The sequence below is a fragment of the Labeo rohita genome, chromosome 4 (genome assembly GCF_022985175.1).
Source record: "Labeo rohita strain BAU-BD-2019 chromosome 4, IGBB_LRoh.1.0, whole genome shotgun sequence".
Taxonomy (NCBI): domain Eukaryota; kingdom Metazoa; phylum Chordata; class Actinopteri; order Cypriniformes; family Cyprinidae; genus Labeo; species Labeo rohita.
In genome coordinates this window covers 40,291,019-40,312,063 of record NC_066872.1, presented here as the reverse complement: position 1 = coordinate 40,312,063, position 21,045 = coordinate 40,291,019, and the positions used below count along the sequence as shown (strand labels likewise).

Below are 21,045 nucleotides of genomic sequence, written 5' to 3'. Positions count from 1 at the left end.
ATTGTGAACCGATATATATGTCTGGTGTAAAAATGAATGTCAAAATTAAGAATAACAAGGGCTCTGACAAAAACTTTTTTAAAATGCTTTTAAAATATTTTATTGGCAAATCGGTTTTGAAAATGGCCGATACCAATAACCATAGAAATGCTTAATATCGGCACCGATAATCGGTCGACACCTAATATCAGTAGACCTAGTTAGAGCAGTGCCATATTTAATTTCTGACAGGAATGAAAATGAGGCTGTTAAGGACAGAAGTACATGCATTTGGTGGATTGTATTGTTGTTTAACAACCGATTATCAGCTGATGAAACATCTGAGTTGTGAAATTATGTGATCTAGGACTTTTATACAGTGTGCACCTTTTGTAAAGACTGTAAGTCTATCCATCACAGCCTCGTTATTAATATGGTGTCTAACCGGGTTTATAGATTGCGTAAAGTTATATGTGCATAAGTCATTAAAATGCTGCTCATATGATCTATTCTACTGATATGGTCAAGCATTTTTGGTGTCACATTATCTATGTGTTTTAAAGTAAATATAATGTAACCTTTACACTCACTCCAATATTCTTAATACATGCAGTGATCATTAAATAATGTATGTCAGTTAGGTGTTGACCGATATATGTTGTTCAGGCCCGATGGCAATTGTTACAGATCAAGTAGACCGATAACCGATATTTTGAACCAATATATATGTCTGGTATAAAAATGAAAATGAATGTCAAATAAGAATAACAGGGGCTCTGACAAAAACTTTCTTTAAATGCTTTTCAAATATTTTATCGGCAAATCAGTTTTGAAAATGACCGATACCGATAACCATAAAAATGCTTAACATTGGCGCAGATAATCGGTCGAGACCTAATATCAGTAGACCTAGTTAGAGTAGTGCCATATTTCATTTTTGACAGGAATAAAAATGAAGCTGATAAGGACAGAAGTACATGCATTTAATGGATTGTACTGTAGTTTAACAACCGTTTATTCAGCTGAAGAAATACCAGAGTTGTGAAAATTATGTAATCTAAGATCTTTACACAGTGTGTGCCTTTGTAAAGACTGTAAATCTGTCCATCACAGCATTATTTTCAATATGGCATCTAAACTCACTATGGTCTATGTTGCTCAAGTCGTGCTTTCTGGAGAAGTCGCAGGGTGGGGCAGCACTTGCTTTTCTTTAAACCTATCCAAACAAACATCTTAATTCAGATTCCAGTTTCTTGATTCACACCCTTTTTTTTTACTGGTCTTGACTAGTTTCACGCCTGCCGGTTGTCTGCACTTCCCACCGTGTTATTAGTAGATCAGCTCACCGGTTTTGTTATGCAATTAGTAGACACTGGCACGAACTGCATGTACTGTGTGAACCGCATGCAGGTTGGGAGAGTTTCCAGTGACTCTGGCTCAATATCAGGGACAAAAAGTATTGACAGGTGCAGTCTGCATGTCCTCCTCTAACATCTGTTTTGACAATAGGTAAGTGTTTTTTTCTTTATTTGGATGGTTATTAACGTCATTTAATGTTGGGCCACAACGCTGCGGCATTACGTTCTACTAATTTAGTTTCTCATTGGGTTTGTATGGTCAAATGATAAACCATGGCCTGAGCTGGTTTAGACTGAAAATTCTCAAGAAAGCTTACACAGGCCAAAATACCACAGGAAACATATAACCACATACAGTCTCTACAGAATTTAGTGCTTACATTTTGGTTTTTTATTTCATGTTTCAAATACATATAATCAGTAACAGTTTAAGGGAAAAATTTGACTGAATAAATATGCATTTTCTGAAAATGTGAAGCATTTGAGAACATTTCTGCATTATTCCTGTTTCCTTGTTTTATATTTTTAAATTCTAAAACTTTGTTTATTAGACATTGTCAAATCACACTTATTTGCTGTCATGAAAAATAGCAAGTGGTGTACTGTAGTAACCTACACTCAAGTGATAATTAGTGATAATAAGCAAAACCTAGTTATAATTTCACAATACAGGTCATAGTGCTTTTTCTCTATAACCTTTGGCATTGATTACATCATTAGTAGTGTATGTAGGCTAATTTCAAGATTGCACAACTGAAGTGGTTATCACTGATATTTTATCAGAATAACTGATAGAGAAGGGGATGTCACTGCACATCTCGAACTTTCTGTGATGGAAATATTTGTATCTATGTAATCCATTGTACTAAATCATAAACGTCAATTCATAACAGGCATAATAGACATTGGGGGACTCAGTGTCTGCCTCAATATTCACAATAGTACGATTAACATAGGTTGTTTAATGATAGATACGTAAACTATCAATATTTGTTTACGTCCTTATATGTGACAATATCCTAATAGTGAATAAGTGTTTTTAATGAACATAAGATATCATTAAAATAATTAATATTTAAGAATAAAACAAGACTTTGTATAAAAATATACTGTGACGGTGAACAAAACAATATAAACAAAAAAAAAACATCAAACAAAACACGAATCCCACACACAAACAAGTCGCCCGCGGACTACAAATCCCGTCAAACCCGTTCTCCTGAAACTCGATCACGTGGCCTATCCGCGCATTCTGATTGGCCACTCTGTCCTCACGCGAGGGGCGTCACACTGAGACGCAACGTTATCCAGAAAATCCAGCCAGGTCGAGTTAGTCAGTCCAGTGGATCCGCAGCGCTGCTCCGACAAAAATACACTCTTGAAGGACAACCGCTCGCCGCTTACACAGACAGGTGAGTTAAAACCCGACACTCATATGTAGTCGTCAGAGTATATTTTAAAGTGTTTAGGACTGTATTTCTAAGCTAGTGAAGTTGTTTGTGTCAGTATTGCTAGCTGACTAGCGTCCGTTGCTACGTTGGTCCGTCTGTTGTTTTCCAGCTTTTTTCTAACGGTAATGTGTTTTTTAACGACTTAACAGACCTAGATATTATCTTAGACGCTTCTAAAAGCTTTTGAAGAACGTGACGAAAGAAAAGTACGTGGTCTAAACCTTGTGTATTAGTCACTTTCAGACTTGTTTGTGTCGGTCTGTGAGAGGTGAGTGTGACAACTGATGGGGCTTTTGTTTGGAGTTTTCATCCTCCTCTTGTATTTTCCCAAGTTTTTATGCCCATAAAGAGTTGAAGCCAAGTTTTACGTTGTTTCTCGAGAGATGACAATAGAAGATGCTGTTTTTGGTTGGGTTGTAAACAAAGCTGCTTGCTTTTAAAGGAACAGCTCACCCAAATTAAACATTCTGTCATCAGTTACTTACCCACATGTTGTACTCACACACCCGTATGAGTTTCTGTCTAACTAAAAACACAAAAAGCGATGTTAAGAAGGATAACCTCAGTCACCATTCACTTTAAGTTCATGTTTTTCCCCAACACAAAGAAAGTGAGTGGTGACTGATGCTGTCATCTTAACGTTTCCTATTTCGTTTTAAGGAAGACAGAAAGTCATACGAATTTGGAACAACGTAAGGATGAGTAATTGATAATGGAGTTGTAATTTTCGGGTGAGCAAACCTTTTAAATGACTAACTGTTAGAGGTCAAATGATGATGGACATTAGTGGAGGTGTTTTTAGTATAGTGTCAGTGGAAAAAAATAGTAAAAAATCATTCCAGTTGACGTCTGGAATTGAGCGCCAAAGTGTGAAAGTGTTTGACAGCTTGCTGTTGATCTTATTGACTTGCCATCACCACAGGCATTTCTGACCTAGTTTTCTTTTGCCTCCCATGAGTACACAAGGTTCTTCTCATTTTTTGCCTTTTTTTTCGAGGATGAATTCCCTCAGCCCGCTTCATTATTTTAGATCCACTTCTATGTCATATTGACACCCAGTCAAATGCTGGTTGCTGGAAATAGACATTAATTGGATTGACAATATGTATTTTATAAACTCAACCTGTATTTATTAAGTTACATTTTTTTAATAATGAATTTATTATTGTTTATTATTGTTATTCATTTATTATTATTATTTAAAATTTGATAAATAGCATAACACAACAACATTATTCACAGGCGAAGTAACACTTTTTGGTTTGTATAATTACAGCAATTAAATTTGGGTTCAACAGCCCAAAAATCAGAAAAAAAGACAGTCTTGTACACAAAACGGCTTTCAGATAATAAATTATGCATGTTTTTTTTTCTTTTTTTGTAGTGTAATGATTATTTAGTACTTTTATGTGTGTGTATACATTATTTGAGGCTAAAACATAAAAAAAATAAAAATAATAAATAAATATACTCCGTTGCATTGGTCATTAAAAAAAGCAGTATCATTTGATCACTACTAATGCAACTAGCTGGCAGCATGTTATTTTTTAATTCGGTCTCCCTAACTCTGTTTTTTGTAGTTAGACGATGCTCTGTGTGCCACACTTTGGAAATATGTTCCAGGACAGCTAATCATCTTGAAATAAATTGGTTATCATGGGACTAGAAGTCTTGCCCCAAGCCACTTGTACTTCCACATAACTGGCAGCTCCTCTCTCTTGCATGGGATGAATGCTAAATATAATAGTGTAGTTGATCTCTTCTACTACAAAGTGCATTAGCTTTTTTTGGTTGTTGGCGAGGGCCACTAAACAGTGTTTCATTCACTATAAATAGAGCCTGTGCTTGTCAAAGCTGCATGTTATCAGGTAAGCGTCTTAGACCATACACTTGCCATTTCAGATTGACTTTGCCTGTCTGTGCATCAAGTGAAAAGCACTCTCTCAATGGCAGTCGGTGCATGTCACATCCATGCAGCTGACAGTATTAAACTGAGATATTAACAGAAAAGAGGTAGTGTTCACTTGAGATCAGAGTGTAAGTTTCAGTTGCTGATGTTACAAAACCAAATGTTTCGAAACCAAATGGACATCTAATGTAGAGGTGTAGTTTGAAATTTGGACATTAAAGTTTTTTGTAAAAGTATGCATAAATAGATGATTTGTTTTTAATTTATTGGTATTTATTTTATTTTATTTTGTTTATTTTGTTTCATTTTTGTATGTTATTTAGTCTTCTTATACAACATAAGCTAAATCAACAAGCATGGTCCAAAAAGAACAACAGTAGTATGGTACAAATATAAATACAATTTAAAATTTTTAAATAATAAAAAATAAAGGGAAAAAGTTTAAATTGTTAGAGATAAAAAAAAATCCCTGATACATATGATGTTAAAAGGTCAATTAAATCTGACGATTACAACAATTACATCTTGGAGGTATACAGAAAAATAACATGCACAAAAACAAAAAAAAATGACACAAATTCCAAACATTGTGACAATATGGAATAATCATTTTCCCAAGTGGTCTAATATAGGTTTCCAAATTTTTTGAAATAGATCTGACTTGTCATTGTTTGCAATAAAGCGTAATGACAGTGATTACATCTTGAAGGTAAACAGAAAAATAACATGCACAAAAATAAATAAATAAATAAAATATTTAGATGAAAATTACAAAAATACAAAACCTTCTGACAGTATGGAATAATAATATTCCCAGTTGGTCTAAAATAGGTTTCCATTTTTTTAAAAATAGATCTGACTTGTCTTTGTAATGAATCATAATCTTTTTATTGTTTTTATTTTAGATTATTTTATTTTAAATAACGATTACAGATGTCTAACTGACATGTACTGACAAAAATGTGTTTTATTTATTTATTTTTTAATTGCTACGTTTACTTACTAATAATAAAATAATCATTATATAATTTTTTGTTGTTATTATAATTATTACAAATATTATTTTGCCTTTTACTTTATTTTTTATTTTTGCATTGTTATACACATTATTTTTACTTTTTTTTTTTTTTTTTTTTTTTTTTGCCAAGTTATGTAAATATATACATTAAGGTACTTTGCTTGTGAAAACTCTTGTTTGGTGGTAGTATGCGTGCTGTGTTTTTTTTTAAAAGGGCAATTTATTGCTAGATCCAATATTAAAGAACCAGTAACCTATTAAGAGAAAACTGTTAATGTCGGTCAAAGCGATTATCGGCCCATCTCTATTATAGTCAGCAGTAGTTGTGGGCCGCTGTAGTGTGGAAAGGCACCTTATCAGAGAGGCTGATTGCATGCCATTGATCGACAAAGCCAACATCTTTTAAATGTCAAGGGAGCCGCTCAACTCCTGAAAATCTTCATTGATTCGGTGGTAGGTATAAAGGCCTAAACTGTGTTTAAAACCAAAATACGATGCACTGTGCAGTACATCAGCATGTCATTCCTCACTTCCCATAATCTGAACAAGGTGGGATGACGTTGCCAAGACGACCGTCTCCACTGTGGCTCATCCTGTTTGTGTAGATAATGTACTGGAAAGCTGCTCAGTAATCCATGTCATTTTGCCTTAGTCTATTCATTTTGACACCAGCAGTTTCTTTAGTCCACTATGGTGAATTGGAGGTTTAGGCAAAGCGCTCCGTTTGACCTTGGTCACACTGGTTTGCGCATGAGCTGGGCTTGTGTCGAAGCAAATGAAGCATTTGACAATCTGGTATGTCCGTGGCACATGGTGAGGTGTGAAGGACGGGTTACCCTATTTCTGCGTCATGAATTGTTATTATAATTATTCGGTGTCAGATAGTGATGCACTGAAAATCCTTGGCTGAAATCAGAAATCTTGTAGTCTTATTTAGCATCGAAGGGGCTTAGAATGCAGTTCATGTATTTTTAAACTCAAATAAATGTCTTTTACATATATAGGCTAGCAGTTGGTTTTTCCTCTTTGATTCTCTCACAAAGGGCCTCTTTCCCTGTGACAGAAGTTCAGTGCTGCGCTGGTGGTCAGTCCTGGTCTCATGACCGACAAACAGCACACAAAGGCACTTCTAACCCCTTTTCTCACTCTCTTTCCCAGTCACATGATGCACACACACACCCAACGACTGGCTCCAAAAACTGCTTTTGTTTGGGTTTCTCCATTCTCTAACTTGTTTTGTTTTAGATATTTTTTGTTCAGTCAGTATTCCTCAGGAAAATCAGATGTTGCAGCTGTGTATTTATGCGTCTTGTAGGGACGTGTTAGTTAGCACCAGTGAGGTCTTCTCTTTGAATATTGCTGCGGGGAGAACACTGAACACAATATACGTTTCTGTAGCGTGGTAGTAAAATCACAGATTTGTTTGTGTTCTCTCTCACTCGCTTTCTGAAAGTCAGAATTAGGCTCCCCACTGTTGGGGAAATATCAGGTAATTGTAAAACTGTGATGTCCAGCCCAGAATCTTTACGGAATTCTTTATTACTCTTTTATGTTCTATTGTTCTATTGTCTATTGTATATTTAGTAATATTTTAAATTATTTATTTAAATATTAAATATTTAAATATTAACTTATTTTCTATATGTATTTAAATGTTATATATTTAATTAAATTAATTAAAATTAATTAAATATTAATGTATTTATGTATATTTTTAAATAATATTTTATAATAACACTGAAAAACTAATGCAATAATATATAAATAGCTCTTTGAGTGCAGTCACAAGTTATTTAATCATGCACAGCATTGATTTGGACTGTTATGTTGAATTTATATCTTGAGAATCAATAGAATTTCTGAGTGTGTGAGAGATTATTAACATAAATGGAATTCTCAAGCAGTCGCTACACACAATCTGAGTCACATGCACTGGATTGGCAAAGCTCTGTGTCATTCCTGAGGTTCATCTGCTGCCAAAACATGAAAAGCTATGCTACAATTCCATGAATCACCATTTGCATGTGTGCAACTTTTTTGTAAACCGAGAGGTGGATCCAGTATAGCTTTTCTCGCGTCTGGCGTAATGCAAGTATTTCTCTGTCCACTTTAGTCAGTCATCTAAATAGCACATGTGATGGTATAGCGTGCAACATCATGTTTTGCAGCTTATGTGTTTATCCATCTGTAGGTATGTTATAGACTGTGTGCTTGCATATGTGTCTGTCTCAGTCTCTCCCTTTACAGCGTAATGGTGACTCATTTCCTACATGCCCACACTTGAACAGCAGCTGATGCTGCGAAGCACATCCAGGGTCAAGTGGGCTTTGTTCCACGGACAGGGAGACCGTGACACATAACTTGCTATTCTAGTCTTATTGGCCTCATGAAATGTTTTCTTCCCATTTGAGTTTTCCAGCAGTCAGAGAGCATGGACACATGCTTTTGAGTCTTTGAGAATGCACACTGGATCTAAGAGTTGTGTATGGAGAAAGTGAGAGATGTTGTAGTTTAAAGTCTGGTGTCACGGATCAGCGACACTCTCTCAGGTGCTCTTTGACTGCTCTTGCTGTGCCAGAGCACGGCGTGAGGACTGCCGTCCTTTGAGAATGAAACTTGTCTTTGTGGATATGGAATCGCTGACAAATTCTTGAGCTGTGACAATTTAGAGCTGAAAACACAGAAAAGTCAGCTGGTAGCTGGTCAGCTGTTTGAGTGGCAGAAGAAAATCAATTTCAAATGTCATTTCTTTCTTTTTTTTTTTTCCTGCTTTCCTGTACTCCCTGGTAAGCACTTTTGCTGGCTGGTGTCTCAATTGATTTATTTCTTTCTCCCTATCGTTTCTGCAGAAAAAGTCTTAGCTACACAATGGAAAATTGACTAGCTGCTGCTTTGGAAGTGTATTTTGCACATGAATAGATTGTCCCCGATACCTGTGTAAGTGTGTTTAAGCTTTGTTCCCAGGAATACTCCTAGGCACTTTTTATATCTAATCTTTCCACAATATAGTGTTGAAATCAGATCCGTTTGTTCAGATTGTGTAGTCAATGTCCGGTGTATTTATCTGTCGTTCGATATAGTGTAGATATGGATGTACACGTGATGCCAAGATACAAAAACAACTGCTCATGTCTCTCAAGACAACTCAATGCCATGCTGAACAAAGTTGCTCACAAAGTGCATGAGAACATAAGCTTCTTCGATGACGCTGAGTCGTTCACTTATTCACTGCATAGTCTGCTATGAGGATGGAGTGATTGAAAATGTATTTGGATGCAACTCCAATCTTGTGGCGTGCTTTTATATGCATGCATTTTACATTGTTTTACACAATGTCCTTCTCTGTAAGTACTATAAGTGTGTTGTGCATGTAACGTGCATTTGAAAACGAAACATGCAGTAAATATTTCACCTGATATTTAATAAGAAGCACTTATAACCCCTTTGGAAACAATGGCAAATTTCTTTTTTTTTTTTTTTTTTTTTTTTTAATTCTGAATTGTGCAACCGTACTGAATGGCCAAAAACTACATGCAATTGACTGTTTAAACTAAGATGCTTTAAAAAAATCTGATTTTTTTTCTTTTAATCAGATTTTCATCTTATTTCATACCATTAAACAACAGTTTTTGTAATCTTTACACCAGAAAAGCACAAGTCATATAGCTTGATAAACTGATCTTGTGCAAGGCAAGACTCGACAGCTGTAGGATTACATATGAATATGACACTCATGTGGGATTTAAATGATGCCAGAGACTTTGAACTGCCATATATTAACTGAACATAATGAATGAGCTGATAATTAACCGATAATGACTTGTCGGCTCCTCCTTAACCTCTAAATAGATGGATGAATGTATGGAGACATTGAAACTCTTTGTATCAGTTTTCTCCTCAGGCACAACAGTCCTGCGCTGTAGGCCAAGGAAGCAAAAGGGGTCAGTTTCACACTCCACAGTGTCACATGATACCGAAACGGTTTGTGACACCAGAGAGTGCAAAACTTGAGAAGAAGAGGGCAGAGTCTTGTTTTTTGGCCAAGCTGGACACAGACCACCGTGCAATTAGAGTTTCTAGCCGAATCTGATTTCCTGGCTTGTGAACACACAGCTGTTGCCACACTTTTCATTTACAAAAGGAGTGAAACTCTAAGCAGACGGATGCTGTCAGTTTCACAGCTGTGGCTGTGAAGCCTCTCGCTTCTGTGAGCTTGGCAGACTGCTCAAGGCTTGCATCTGATACCAACTCGAATTAAACGCACTTCAGGCCTGCAGAGAGCGTTTGAAGGAGAGGGCTGATCTCAGTTCTCGGTCAAATGCTGTGGATGTGGCGTAATAACCGGGCTAATCTGTATTTCATCAGAATTGCTAAGAGATCCTGATTAGCCTTGTTAAAACATTCTCTTTTTGTCATATAATGCTGAAGCTTTGGGCACTTAGCGACACTGGACCTCAGGTTACCGGTTTTAAATCAAGTGCCCTTGTGTGGCGCGAGTGCCATGGCAGGACCGCAGGGGTTGCAACATCTGATTGCAGCAGTCGAGATGAAAGTATTGTATTTTTAGCTTGGATTAAGGCTTTGCACAGACATTTTCAACAGAGGACCCTTTATGTACTGATAGATTTCAAAACCTATTGTGAAACAGGATTTATGAACTTTCATTGAGTTCTTACTCCATTTATAGAAAGCCCAATGAGCCGTTACCCTTTTATGTAATTTAACACCACAGCTGACCAGATGCATAACTTCTCAATCATTTTGGTTATGCATCACCATTACAGTCACATGTATTATACTGCCATCTAACCCTATACTTTTAGCAAGCAGAAGTAAAAAGGCATTGATTAGAGGTGGTTTATACACGTAGCTGCTGCTGTTTCTGAGCATATGTTATTTTAAGCAAATGTGTGATTGTTAATTACAGCTGTATCAAGTAACAAGCCCGTTGTTCTAATTATGGAAACATGATGATGAACGTGGGCTTATGCAGACTGCCATTCAAACGTTTGGGGTCAGTAAGCTTATTACATCTATTATAGTCTAATGTTATTTATTATGTCTTTATCAGGTCCATCAGCGAGTCTCTGTGTGTTTTGCTGTGCATTCACGGAGGACAGTCGGAGTTGAGAGCCCTCTCGGTCCAGTGTGGTCCAGCCGCATTAAGAAAGAGCAGACGCAACAGGAAGCAAGCTGGACGGGGGGGAGGTGAGGGAGGACGAGGGCTCCGCCTTTGTCCTGAGACACAGAGTCTGTACAAGCAGCGATACCAACCCCACCCGCACACCCACCTCAGACGGCCAGGACACCATGAGTGCCAGAGCAGATCACAGATCGGACGGCCCCGCACAGAACGGGGTGAGTGCAAAACCACAGTTTACTAACGAGAAACTGATTAGCTTTGTCAGACTTAATCAGACTTGATCCTGCTCCCTAGATATTGGCATTGACATAAAAGACATATTAGTCGACCACTGCTCCTGTTTGTTATAGGAGTGGGGCATAATAAATCAAAAAGCTAGAGGCAGTGCATTAAGCTTCCTTTATCCTTTGTAAAATCATGAACGCACAGTTTTGAGTGTTTTCTAGCAGTTTAAACAAATGCACCAGTGTTTAATAAATTATAAATTAATACTAATAAGCAGTTCCTCTGACAAGTGATGCAGTTCATTAGCCTAACTAACCGTTTTAATGATTTGCAACTTGGCACATTAGAAATTCATTTGATGTGCCGTCACAGGTGTGTTTGTGTCACAACGGCTCATCTTTTAAGTCAGATTTTAGACCCCCAATATTTAGTAACTTATAAATATTTATAAACTGCAAAGAATACAGAAACATGCATTTCAGCCACAATTAAATGCACATATATATATATATATATATATATATATATATATATATATATATATATATATATATATATATATATATATATATATATATATATATATATATATATTTTAAGGATCACGAGTAGCTTATACTGGTTGCTTATAAATAATTCTCACTCAATAAGATAAGTGCACTCACTTGAGAACTCAATGGACTGTTTATAAAAGCTAATGAACTATTAACGAATGCTTTACAGTGACTGCACACACTCTAATTTGCATCTGCAGTCCATTATGGCCCAAGGGGCCAGAAGATTCATCATTTGAGATGTGGCGTATAGGAGAACTGCATAGGGATCATGTACCTGTGTGTTATTTGTTTTTACGAGCTATAATTACTCATCACACTCCAATATAGACAAATCAAGTCTTTTAGTCTCAGAGGAGTCCGTACAGCTCATATGGATCTATGGAGCAATTCATACTGGTCAAAGAGACGGTTACATTCAAGTGGCTGAGTTGTTTTTGAGAATGTTTTCCTATTCATTTGGTTTGACATTTCCTGTTTATATTGCATGCATGGTTTTGAATAATTCGTATCAACATCTCTGCATCAGCTGCCTGTTACACTGATATGCAGATGGCTATAACAGTGTTAGGAGGTTTAAAGAGGACACTCTTTGTATTTGCACGAGCTGTCTGCTTCTGTTATTTGCATGCGTCCAACACCAACACACACAATGGCACACAATGTATTGTGTAATCTGACTAGGGCAACGTTTGAGTTAGTCATTGTGAGCCACGTGGCGGTTGGCTGCCGAGGCTATGGCGTGGTGTGGTCAGACAGGGCAGGTGTAAACCATACCATCCCTTGAGCAGACGCCCCACTGGTTTTTCGGGTTAAGGCAGATCCACGACAACAAGGCCAGGCTGATGAAAATTTAAACAGTCCTCAGGACTGTCATAGACACTGTTCGGTGTTTATTTTGCATCGTGTTTCTGGTGGACGTGGTTGAGTTTTTGTGTCTTTGGATGTGCAATTTAGGATTACCTGGCTGTTTTGTACAACTGTGAGAAATCAGTTTTAAATTTAATGAGGGATTAATTGGATCATATGTCCATCAATACACATGAGAAACTGTGGCGTGTGAGCATACCTGGAAAATGAGATTAAACTATTTTCCCTTGAGTTTGCCATAACTGTCCTGGTTCACACAAGCAGCTATAGATTTTACACCTTTGTGCATAAAATTAGTGCATAAAGTTTTTCCTTTGTATTTGAATATGTTTTAGCCATTCACACAGGATGCATTCTACAGTCCATATTTTCTTTTATTGTTTTTCAGTGTGAAAAATATGCTAGAGGAACATGATTAACTGTTATTGGATCGATCAGAAGAATCTGGTGGTGGGATAAGCATATTTCAAATTTGGAAATGGAGTTAATTATAGTTTTTATTCTGTTCTTACCCATGAAAATGTTATGAAAAGATCTATTATGCATATTAAATACACCTTGTATTATTACCACCTTGCTGTTTTAACTCTCGAATGTGTCCTGTTTGACCGATCCAACTTCTCTGAGGAAACGTTCCACATTTCTTATCTGTATTTACCTATTTGACTTACGGCTGAAATAGCATTGCTTCAACACTGAGTGCAGTGGCTCATGCGGTGAGGCTATCTCTTCCGCTTATCAAAGCATGCGCTGAAGCTCACTAAACTAGTACAAATACACCTGCAAACTGGGTTATAGGTCACAAAACAACAGTTAAACACACCTGCTTTCATGTAAGGCATAGAGATGCTGGGATACCTGGTTCTCTCATATTTAAGTTTTAAGTAAAGCTATAGTGTTAAGGTTGCACTGAGAAATTGATCTCCAGGTGCTACTGTTTTTAACGAAAGGGGATTGATTTCATCCGTTTGCTTTATTCTCTTTGGTTTTCCAAAGGCAACAGGTTGTTTTCATCCAATCCGCAGCGCTGCCTTGGTGCTATGGCAACAGTATAGTCAGATGATTGGTTTTTTTATGGCAACAGCAGGAAGACTGGAGATCTGTCGGCTTCACAAGGTCAATTTTTAACCAGAAACTACATAATTCTGTTGATCGGAAGATTCCGATTGGAAGATTCCAAATATCCGTCAGTCTAATCACTCTTACGGGATGATGTCATGTGTAACCTCATGCAGAGTATGAACTCAGCCATCTGGTGAGCTAAAAACCATTTAACTTTTCAGATGAATGATTTTGATGAGTCTCACTATACACAGTCAGAACTTCCCCGTGGTGCTTTCCAGTTTGTGGTATTTCTGTGGTGCAGTGTGTTCTCCTTTCTAATCAGTGACACATATTTGAATTCATCATCAATGTGTACCCTAATTGCACTTGTTAATTTCTGAGGAAGCCAAAACTAGAGGAGCGCATTTGTCAAATGATCTCACTTGAAGCCTAAACGTCTGGAAATGTCCGACTTCCCAACGACAATTGTATTTGTTATCAATGTTTTGGTAACCGAAGTAACCAGTGCTCTTGTAATTAGTTTGATCGTTCCCATGCTTCTCTTTCTGGAACTCAGGAAGGGAGGTATTTTTGGATCAAGAGCATTATTAATTCCAGCTTCCTGTCCCTCTAGGGATTCAGTTGAAAAATCTGTTTTTGAGTTGTTTCTATGTGCACATGAAGCGAGAGTTGTCTGTGTCACATGCGTGCAGCATCACTGGCGCTGAGGTTAGTCTGTATAAAGGTCAGTTCCTGATTGAGCAAGAAACTGTGGCTCCGCTGTGCCAAACATGTGATGTTTATCGTGGAAAGTTAGAGGATTGAAGACTAGTGAAGTGAAGGAGAAGATTAAGAAGAATGGATGGCCTTGGGTCCTTTGACTTTGTGGTTTGGTAAGGAGAGCAGGGAGACAGAATGGCACTAACAGAGGATTCCTAGTGAGCAAAGACAGACTTGGTGGAAAATTAGTCCTGTGGGACGGTGTCCCCCTAGACAGTCTTGCTCCCATAGGGGATTTCTTTCTTAGTGGTGCTGGTTACAGTAATCTGAGAGCATGGATGGCACAAGTTTTGTGAGTATCCAGGCAGTGTATATCAGCACAATCTTACTGTAACAAAGGTTATCTTTGTGTTTGATTCAAGAATGAAAATATAAACATAAGACTGTGTTGTTGTTCTCTGTACGCTCAGTCATGTGATGTATTTTTCTGCTAGCCTTAAATGATTGCTATCAGTCGCAAATAGTGCTGGCCAAACCTGCTAAGCTGGATTGTATTCTGCTTTCAATGAACCAAGGGCAAATATGTTGTTTTGCAGGACGGATCTGTGGTTCAGGCTGTAGTAAGTAAGTAAACTAAACATGTTGCTTTGGATTCAAGGAACTTCTCAGAAGATTGCGCAATCGCATGCCATGGAGTGCACATGCAATCTTATCCGTAGATTTTACTTCACGTCCAGTTCTGCTGACCATGACTGACCTTCAAACTCATAGACATGTTATCAAAGCTGAGATATGGGAAAACAGTATCAGGAGACTTTCTCCACACTACAGTTCAAAAGTTTGGGGTCAGAAAAATATTTTTGTAAGAAGTTAGTGCTATTATTCAGCAGTCACACATTACTGTCACGATTCTTTGATTCCATTCGAGTACTTGATTTTTAAAATCCTCGACTGCAATTTGCCTTTGTCGAGTGACTGGCAAAATACTGGCGCATTATTAGACTATTCCCATTTAATAATCATAATAAAGCACAATGCTATTGTGAATTCACAAACACTACGATTCAATTAACTAAATATATGCGATGCAGGTTTAATATATGCGCTTTATGTTGGTGCAGGTTACGTACGTGCGTCTCAGAGCAGCCTCTTTCACAGTAAATGCTGCTCCACACAAACTGTGAGTTTGGGTTTATTATAACCTTCATCTGATTTCTAAGGTAAATAATTTGTAAACCTGTGCAAACACAGGAGAATACATACATCAGTATCTTTCTAAACATGCTAACTGTTCATCGTGATTTCAAAATAAAAGCTCAAACCCTCACGTTTGCACATTTTGATATTCACGTTTAAGAAACTACAATGGCAGCAGCATTTCTGTCACAAAGAAATGGCCAAATATTAAAATTTAAGTGGACATTTGAATGAAATGTTGTTTAGTCAATATTAAACAAGGATTAGATCCCACTGTAAAGTGTGAAAACAATCGTCATGTCGTTGGCACCCTCTGCAGTCATTTGTTATAATGCATAATGTACATTAATTCTATTGTTTATAATACATTTTGTATTTTAACAGTTTTGTTCGATGAAACCATATGATTAATTGCGTTTGATACTTTATTTTAACTAATTATTATGCCTCACTGCTGTTATTCATTTGAAGTAAATTTTAAAGGCTGTTGTTCGCGTTTGGTCTTAATTATAATTATCCAAATACTTGTTTAATCGTCAGAATAATTGACCGATTACTCGATTACCACAATAATCATTAGTCACAGCTAGAGCTGGGCGGTATGACCAAAAATTTATATCACGGTATTTTTCAAAATTATATCCATGTCACGGTATTTGACAGTATTTTTTTTTTTCATGCATGACTAGGTGTTAACCCCATTTCCTAATAAATTAGAGAATAATTACTGCAGTATATTGGCTTACATTGACCGGACTAGTATTAACCCAGGTTTGATTGGTCTCACAAAATGCTGCTGTTCACAAAGAGGTGACAGTGGCACTCATAATTGTAATGAGGTGAAGAAATCAGAATTCATGACTTGCAGTCAAAATACACAACACTTTATTGTGCAAGTTTTGCAACTTGAAAACATCTTTAGGCTGGCTACAATGTAAACAATATGTCCCCTGTAACTGCAAAATGAAAACTTTATCCACTGGACTTTCATTAAGGCAAATTACCTGAAACAGGTAAATACAAAAGGAGTGAAACTTTTCACTTTGTGAAACATTAATAATATTACTTCAAGTCCAACCAGGCAGTATTCAAGTATTTAAAAAATAAAAGAAGTTTAACTTGAAAACTTCTTAAACAACTAAACCTTCACTAAGGCAACTTGCATCCATACGGACTTTGCTTCAAGATGAGGTATATTCATACACACTTTTAAACAAATAATAAATAGTAAACTAAAAGTATGCAGCTTGCATAAATAATACTATTGCTCAACCCCAGGAACAGTACACTGTATTCAAGACCGTTTGCTTTTCTTGTCGTAGGCAGTCCCCTTAGTAAACGCGTCTTTGAGTGACGTCTGAGTCGCGTTTTGTGTTGCAGTGCCAACTTTATCGTTACCTGCAGATGTGGAAGAGGATGCAGATCTCAGTTTCATGCATTCTTCATATTCCAGGACATGTTTGTGGCGGAGGTGGTGAAGCAAATTGCTTGTGTTGCCTCCTGCAGCTACAACTTTAGCCCGACAACATTTACATATTATGGTTGTTTGATCAACGTCAGATTTTTTAAAGCCGGAGTATTTCCACACAACCGACATGGCTCCTCTTTTCGGAAGAAGTTCCTCTTTGTCTGTGACATTTTCTTCGTCCATGCTGTTCACCGCTCAACACACACAGGCCGTGCTTCCACCGCTCTCATGCAGACGCATACAGCTTGTTTGGTACCACTGCAAAACAATCCCCCTCTCAAACAATGTCCCGCGGCGGGATGTTCCACCGCTCTGTGTTCCCGATGCTTTGTACGCACACGCTCACCGGTATTGGGGTATATGAAAAATGAATATCATTAAAAAAAAAAAAACACCGGTATTTGGTATGGAAAGGTATACCGCCCAGCCCTAGTCACAGCCCTAAAAGAGACATCAGAGACATTTATAATGTTGCGAAAGATTTCTATTTAGAATAATCACAGTTTTTTTTTTTTGTTAATAATGTATTTTAAAATAAGTTTTAAAATTGTAATTATATTACACAATATTACTGTTGTATTTCTGAGCATTTTTGAGCATAAGAGACATGATATCCTACCAACCCCAAACTTTTAAAAGGTAGTGCCCATGTATTTAGTATTTGACCATTGCTTAGCTTATCATGTGTACATATACTTTGGAGGAACGTGAGGGGAGTTAAATGACTTTTAGATGTAATAAAATGTTGTGCTTCAGAGATACGTAGCTGAACAGCTGAACTGTTGTAGCCTCTGAACTGTACTAAATGAGACACGTGGCCCTCCCGATGAGGCTATGTCATTCCTCAGCCTAGCAACAGGATGTTCCCAGCATTCCAGGAATTGAATGCACGGATCATATCCCTACCAAACCCGTGCTACTGTTCCAAACCTCGGCTTCTGTTATTTATCACTGAACACGTGGCCCTCTCTCCCAAAATGTCTCACAGGGTCTTTCAAAGTCACCTTAGAGTGCCTTGCATATGCGCTACATTATTTTTATGTTCCCAGTGATGAGGTGCCAGCATGCTTGGCGTAAATATTTTGACGGTCTTCGCGCGGCAGTTGGCTGTCTTTTGAAGTTTGAGCAGCGTGTACCATCATAACTGCTTACACTGTTGACTTAATGAGGTCGTTTAATGATGGAACATACCTTCACATGAACCCATATACTTTGTCCTCACCAGACCCGATGTGATAAAGCACCAAACGATTAATCACGTATTTTCCATGAGGTTTTGTCCAAAATAGCTGCAACTGTTACACACAACATTGCTGCTGTACTAAATTCTAGCTGTGATTTTTGGCAGTGTTTACTTTCAATGAGTGCAGTATATTTAATAGAAGCTGTAAACTTGTAATGTCGTGCCTGGTTAGAACATGCCGTCTTGTTGAAACTATAAAAGTAGAATGTTTGATGTTAAAAATCCATCTGTAGATAACCATTATTTCATGGTGTTTTTGAGTACAAGGCCTAGCCTAGGCCTTCTCTGTAGGTAGCTCACATATGATCCGGGGCTAATCTGACTTCTAGACATGTACTGGAATACAATATGACCTGCTGACAACTAGCTAATCTCACACAAGACCCCAGAGCTGACAGAGAGCCCTGCTGGCCTCCTGCAGAGACCCCATGTGTCTGACTTTTAGACAGAAAATACATTTCGCATTCAGTCCTATTCTGTATTTTGAAAGTTGACACAGTTAAGTTTGTTTGTTTAACATTTTGTGTACTTAAGACCAGAAAAATGTAAATACACAACACAGATTTTTTTTTTAAATATCAAAAAATTCAAATATTCAAATAATTAGACATGTTAAAACACAGAATGTGGTAAAAAACAAAATAATTAATAGGGCCCTAAACATGTCATTTTTGTAACTTTTATTAAATTGATGTTTAATTGTTTGTTTCATGATTTTAATTAATTAGACATGCTTTTTGATTTAATAAAATTTAATTTAACCATTAGAAAGGAGTCCAAAAAAATTAAAACTGAAGAAAAAAAACAAAACAAAAAACCTGAATTTGAAAAAAAATAAATAAAACCGATTTCATAGGGCCCTAAATATAAATATTTTTTTAAAACTTTTAATAAATTGATGTTAAATTGTTTAAGTTTCATGATTTTAATTAATGACACATTGATGAATAATATTTAACCATTAAAAATGAGTCCAAAAAAATTTAACTGGGGAAAAAAACAGAATCTGTAAAAAATTAAAACGGAAAAAAATGGAATTTGGAAAAAAATGAAATGGAATTTGGCTTAAACATGTCATTTTTGTTCAATTTTTAATACATTGATGTTAAATTGTTTAAGTTTCATGATTTTAATTAATTAGACATGCTTTTTGATTAATAAAATTACATTTGACCATTAAGGAGTCAATGTTACGTAAAAAGTAATGTTACTTCTGAGTAACACAATTTGTAATGCCTTACTCTGAAGTAACTTTTCCCATGATTTTCCTTGATTCTTTGAAATTAAGTTATCTAAAGTACTATATACGCTACTGTGCAAATGGTCTTGGTCATGTGAAACTAATTTATAACTCTTTCAGTCCAAGAGACCTTGAATAAAATTATATATGGACTCTTTAGTTTTCTGCATGAACTTCCCTGAACTCTAAAACTGTGATTGCATGCATTCAGCAACTGTACTGCGAATGCAGCGCTGATGCATCTTGACCATACGTGTCGCTTTATTTTCACCATATGCGGTCTCTTGTCTCTGATCAGTGAAGGAAAAACATCACTTAAACAAAGCTTTTAAGATGCTGGCAGTGTTATTAGGTAGCAGGTGGCGGGAGTATTACAGCTGAGTCATGCTAAACCCAGCAAATCAGACAGACTGTGTGCCGTTTAGGCTCAGGCGAACATACTGAAGAGTTCAAGTGCACTGGAGTACAATGTTACATTGAAGTGTTAGAATTACTTATTTTTTTACCATCAGGCAACCTGCTTGTTTTATGAGGTGTAGAGCCAGGGCTTTTTTAGTATTTACTCTCACTCTTTCCTTTACACAGATGTGTCCCCGGCAAACAAGCAAACTGTTTTTTTTCCCCCTCTCTCTGGCAGGAAAGTGATTATGGTTCTTGATGATCTCTAGAGAGGGTCATTACATCCAACCAATCAGTGCACGCAGTGAGCATAACACTGCATATCTCAATTACTCTGGGATTAAGGGCGGTGTGGCGTGACCAAAATCTTACATTACAGCATGAGTCATTTTAGATCACAGTAACAATATACATCACAATATAGATTTTTATTGGAAATTTAATAGAAAAATGATTTGTGTATTAAATAACAATGCGGTAATGCCTATTTTGGGATAATCCAGTGAATTTTTATTTATTTAGATCTTAGTGGATGCATAAAAAACGCAGAATTAAAAAAAATATATGTATATTTATATGTTTTATTAAATATATTGTAGTAGTAGTTAATCAGTATGCTTTTTTTGTAATATTTTAAGTCAATTTTTAAAACTGTGGTTGTATTTCTCATGATGACAAATTTTTATCTGATATGAAAAGGTGCCATTTCCTTCATTTGCATACAGACTAGGTGTATGACTGTGTGTACACGCATGCTTTTTCTATATTTAAATATATGTAAAATTTTTAAATATATAAAAATAATTAATTGATAGGATTAATTTAATATATAAAATTTAAAATATATTGTTTGAAAATGTTATGAGTATTAATATATTATTAATATATTTTAAACTGATGAAAAACACCACCATAAGTGAAAGGGAATATTTTATTAATCATAATTTGTAATTAAATTATATATACAATTTAAAATATATTGACGTTACAAATAATAATGGATTTTAAACTGAAGACTTTTGGCACACTGGTTTTCTTAAATGGTTGAAAAAAATAAGTGAAAGGGAATATTTTATTAATCACGATTTTTAATGAAATTAAAATGTAAATGAATTTTTAATTAAAATGGTAGTTTAATGCTTTTTTTTTTACATTTTAATTATAAAACAATGCTATTATTATTGCTAATTAATTTATTTAAAACATTTCAATTAATTTATTTGATTT

General features: G+C 36.2%; 1 protein-coding gene across 2 annotated transcripts in view; it reads left to right on the top strand.

Moving 5' to 3' along the window:
* Positions 1–1,344: 1,344 nt before the first annotated feature.
* The window catches only part of adipor2 (adiponectin receptor 2), a 33,782-nt gene continuing 14,081 nt past the window's right edge, over positions 1,345–21,045 (top strand). The window contains exons 1-2 of one of the 2 annotated variants that reach the window (XM_051107427.1): positions 1,345–1,488; positions 10,787–11,073. In XM_051107427.1, the coding sequence (XP_050963384.1) occupies positions 11,026–11,073 (48 nt within the window). In that variant the 5' untranslated portion in view covers positions 1,345–1,488; positions 10,787–11,025. Of the gene's footprint in view, positions 1,489–2,627; positions 2,750–10,786; positions 11,074–21,045 lie in introns of those variants that run through there. The other variant, XM_051107428.1, reaches the window with a different exon arrangement.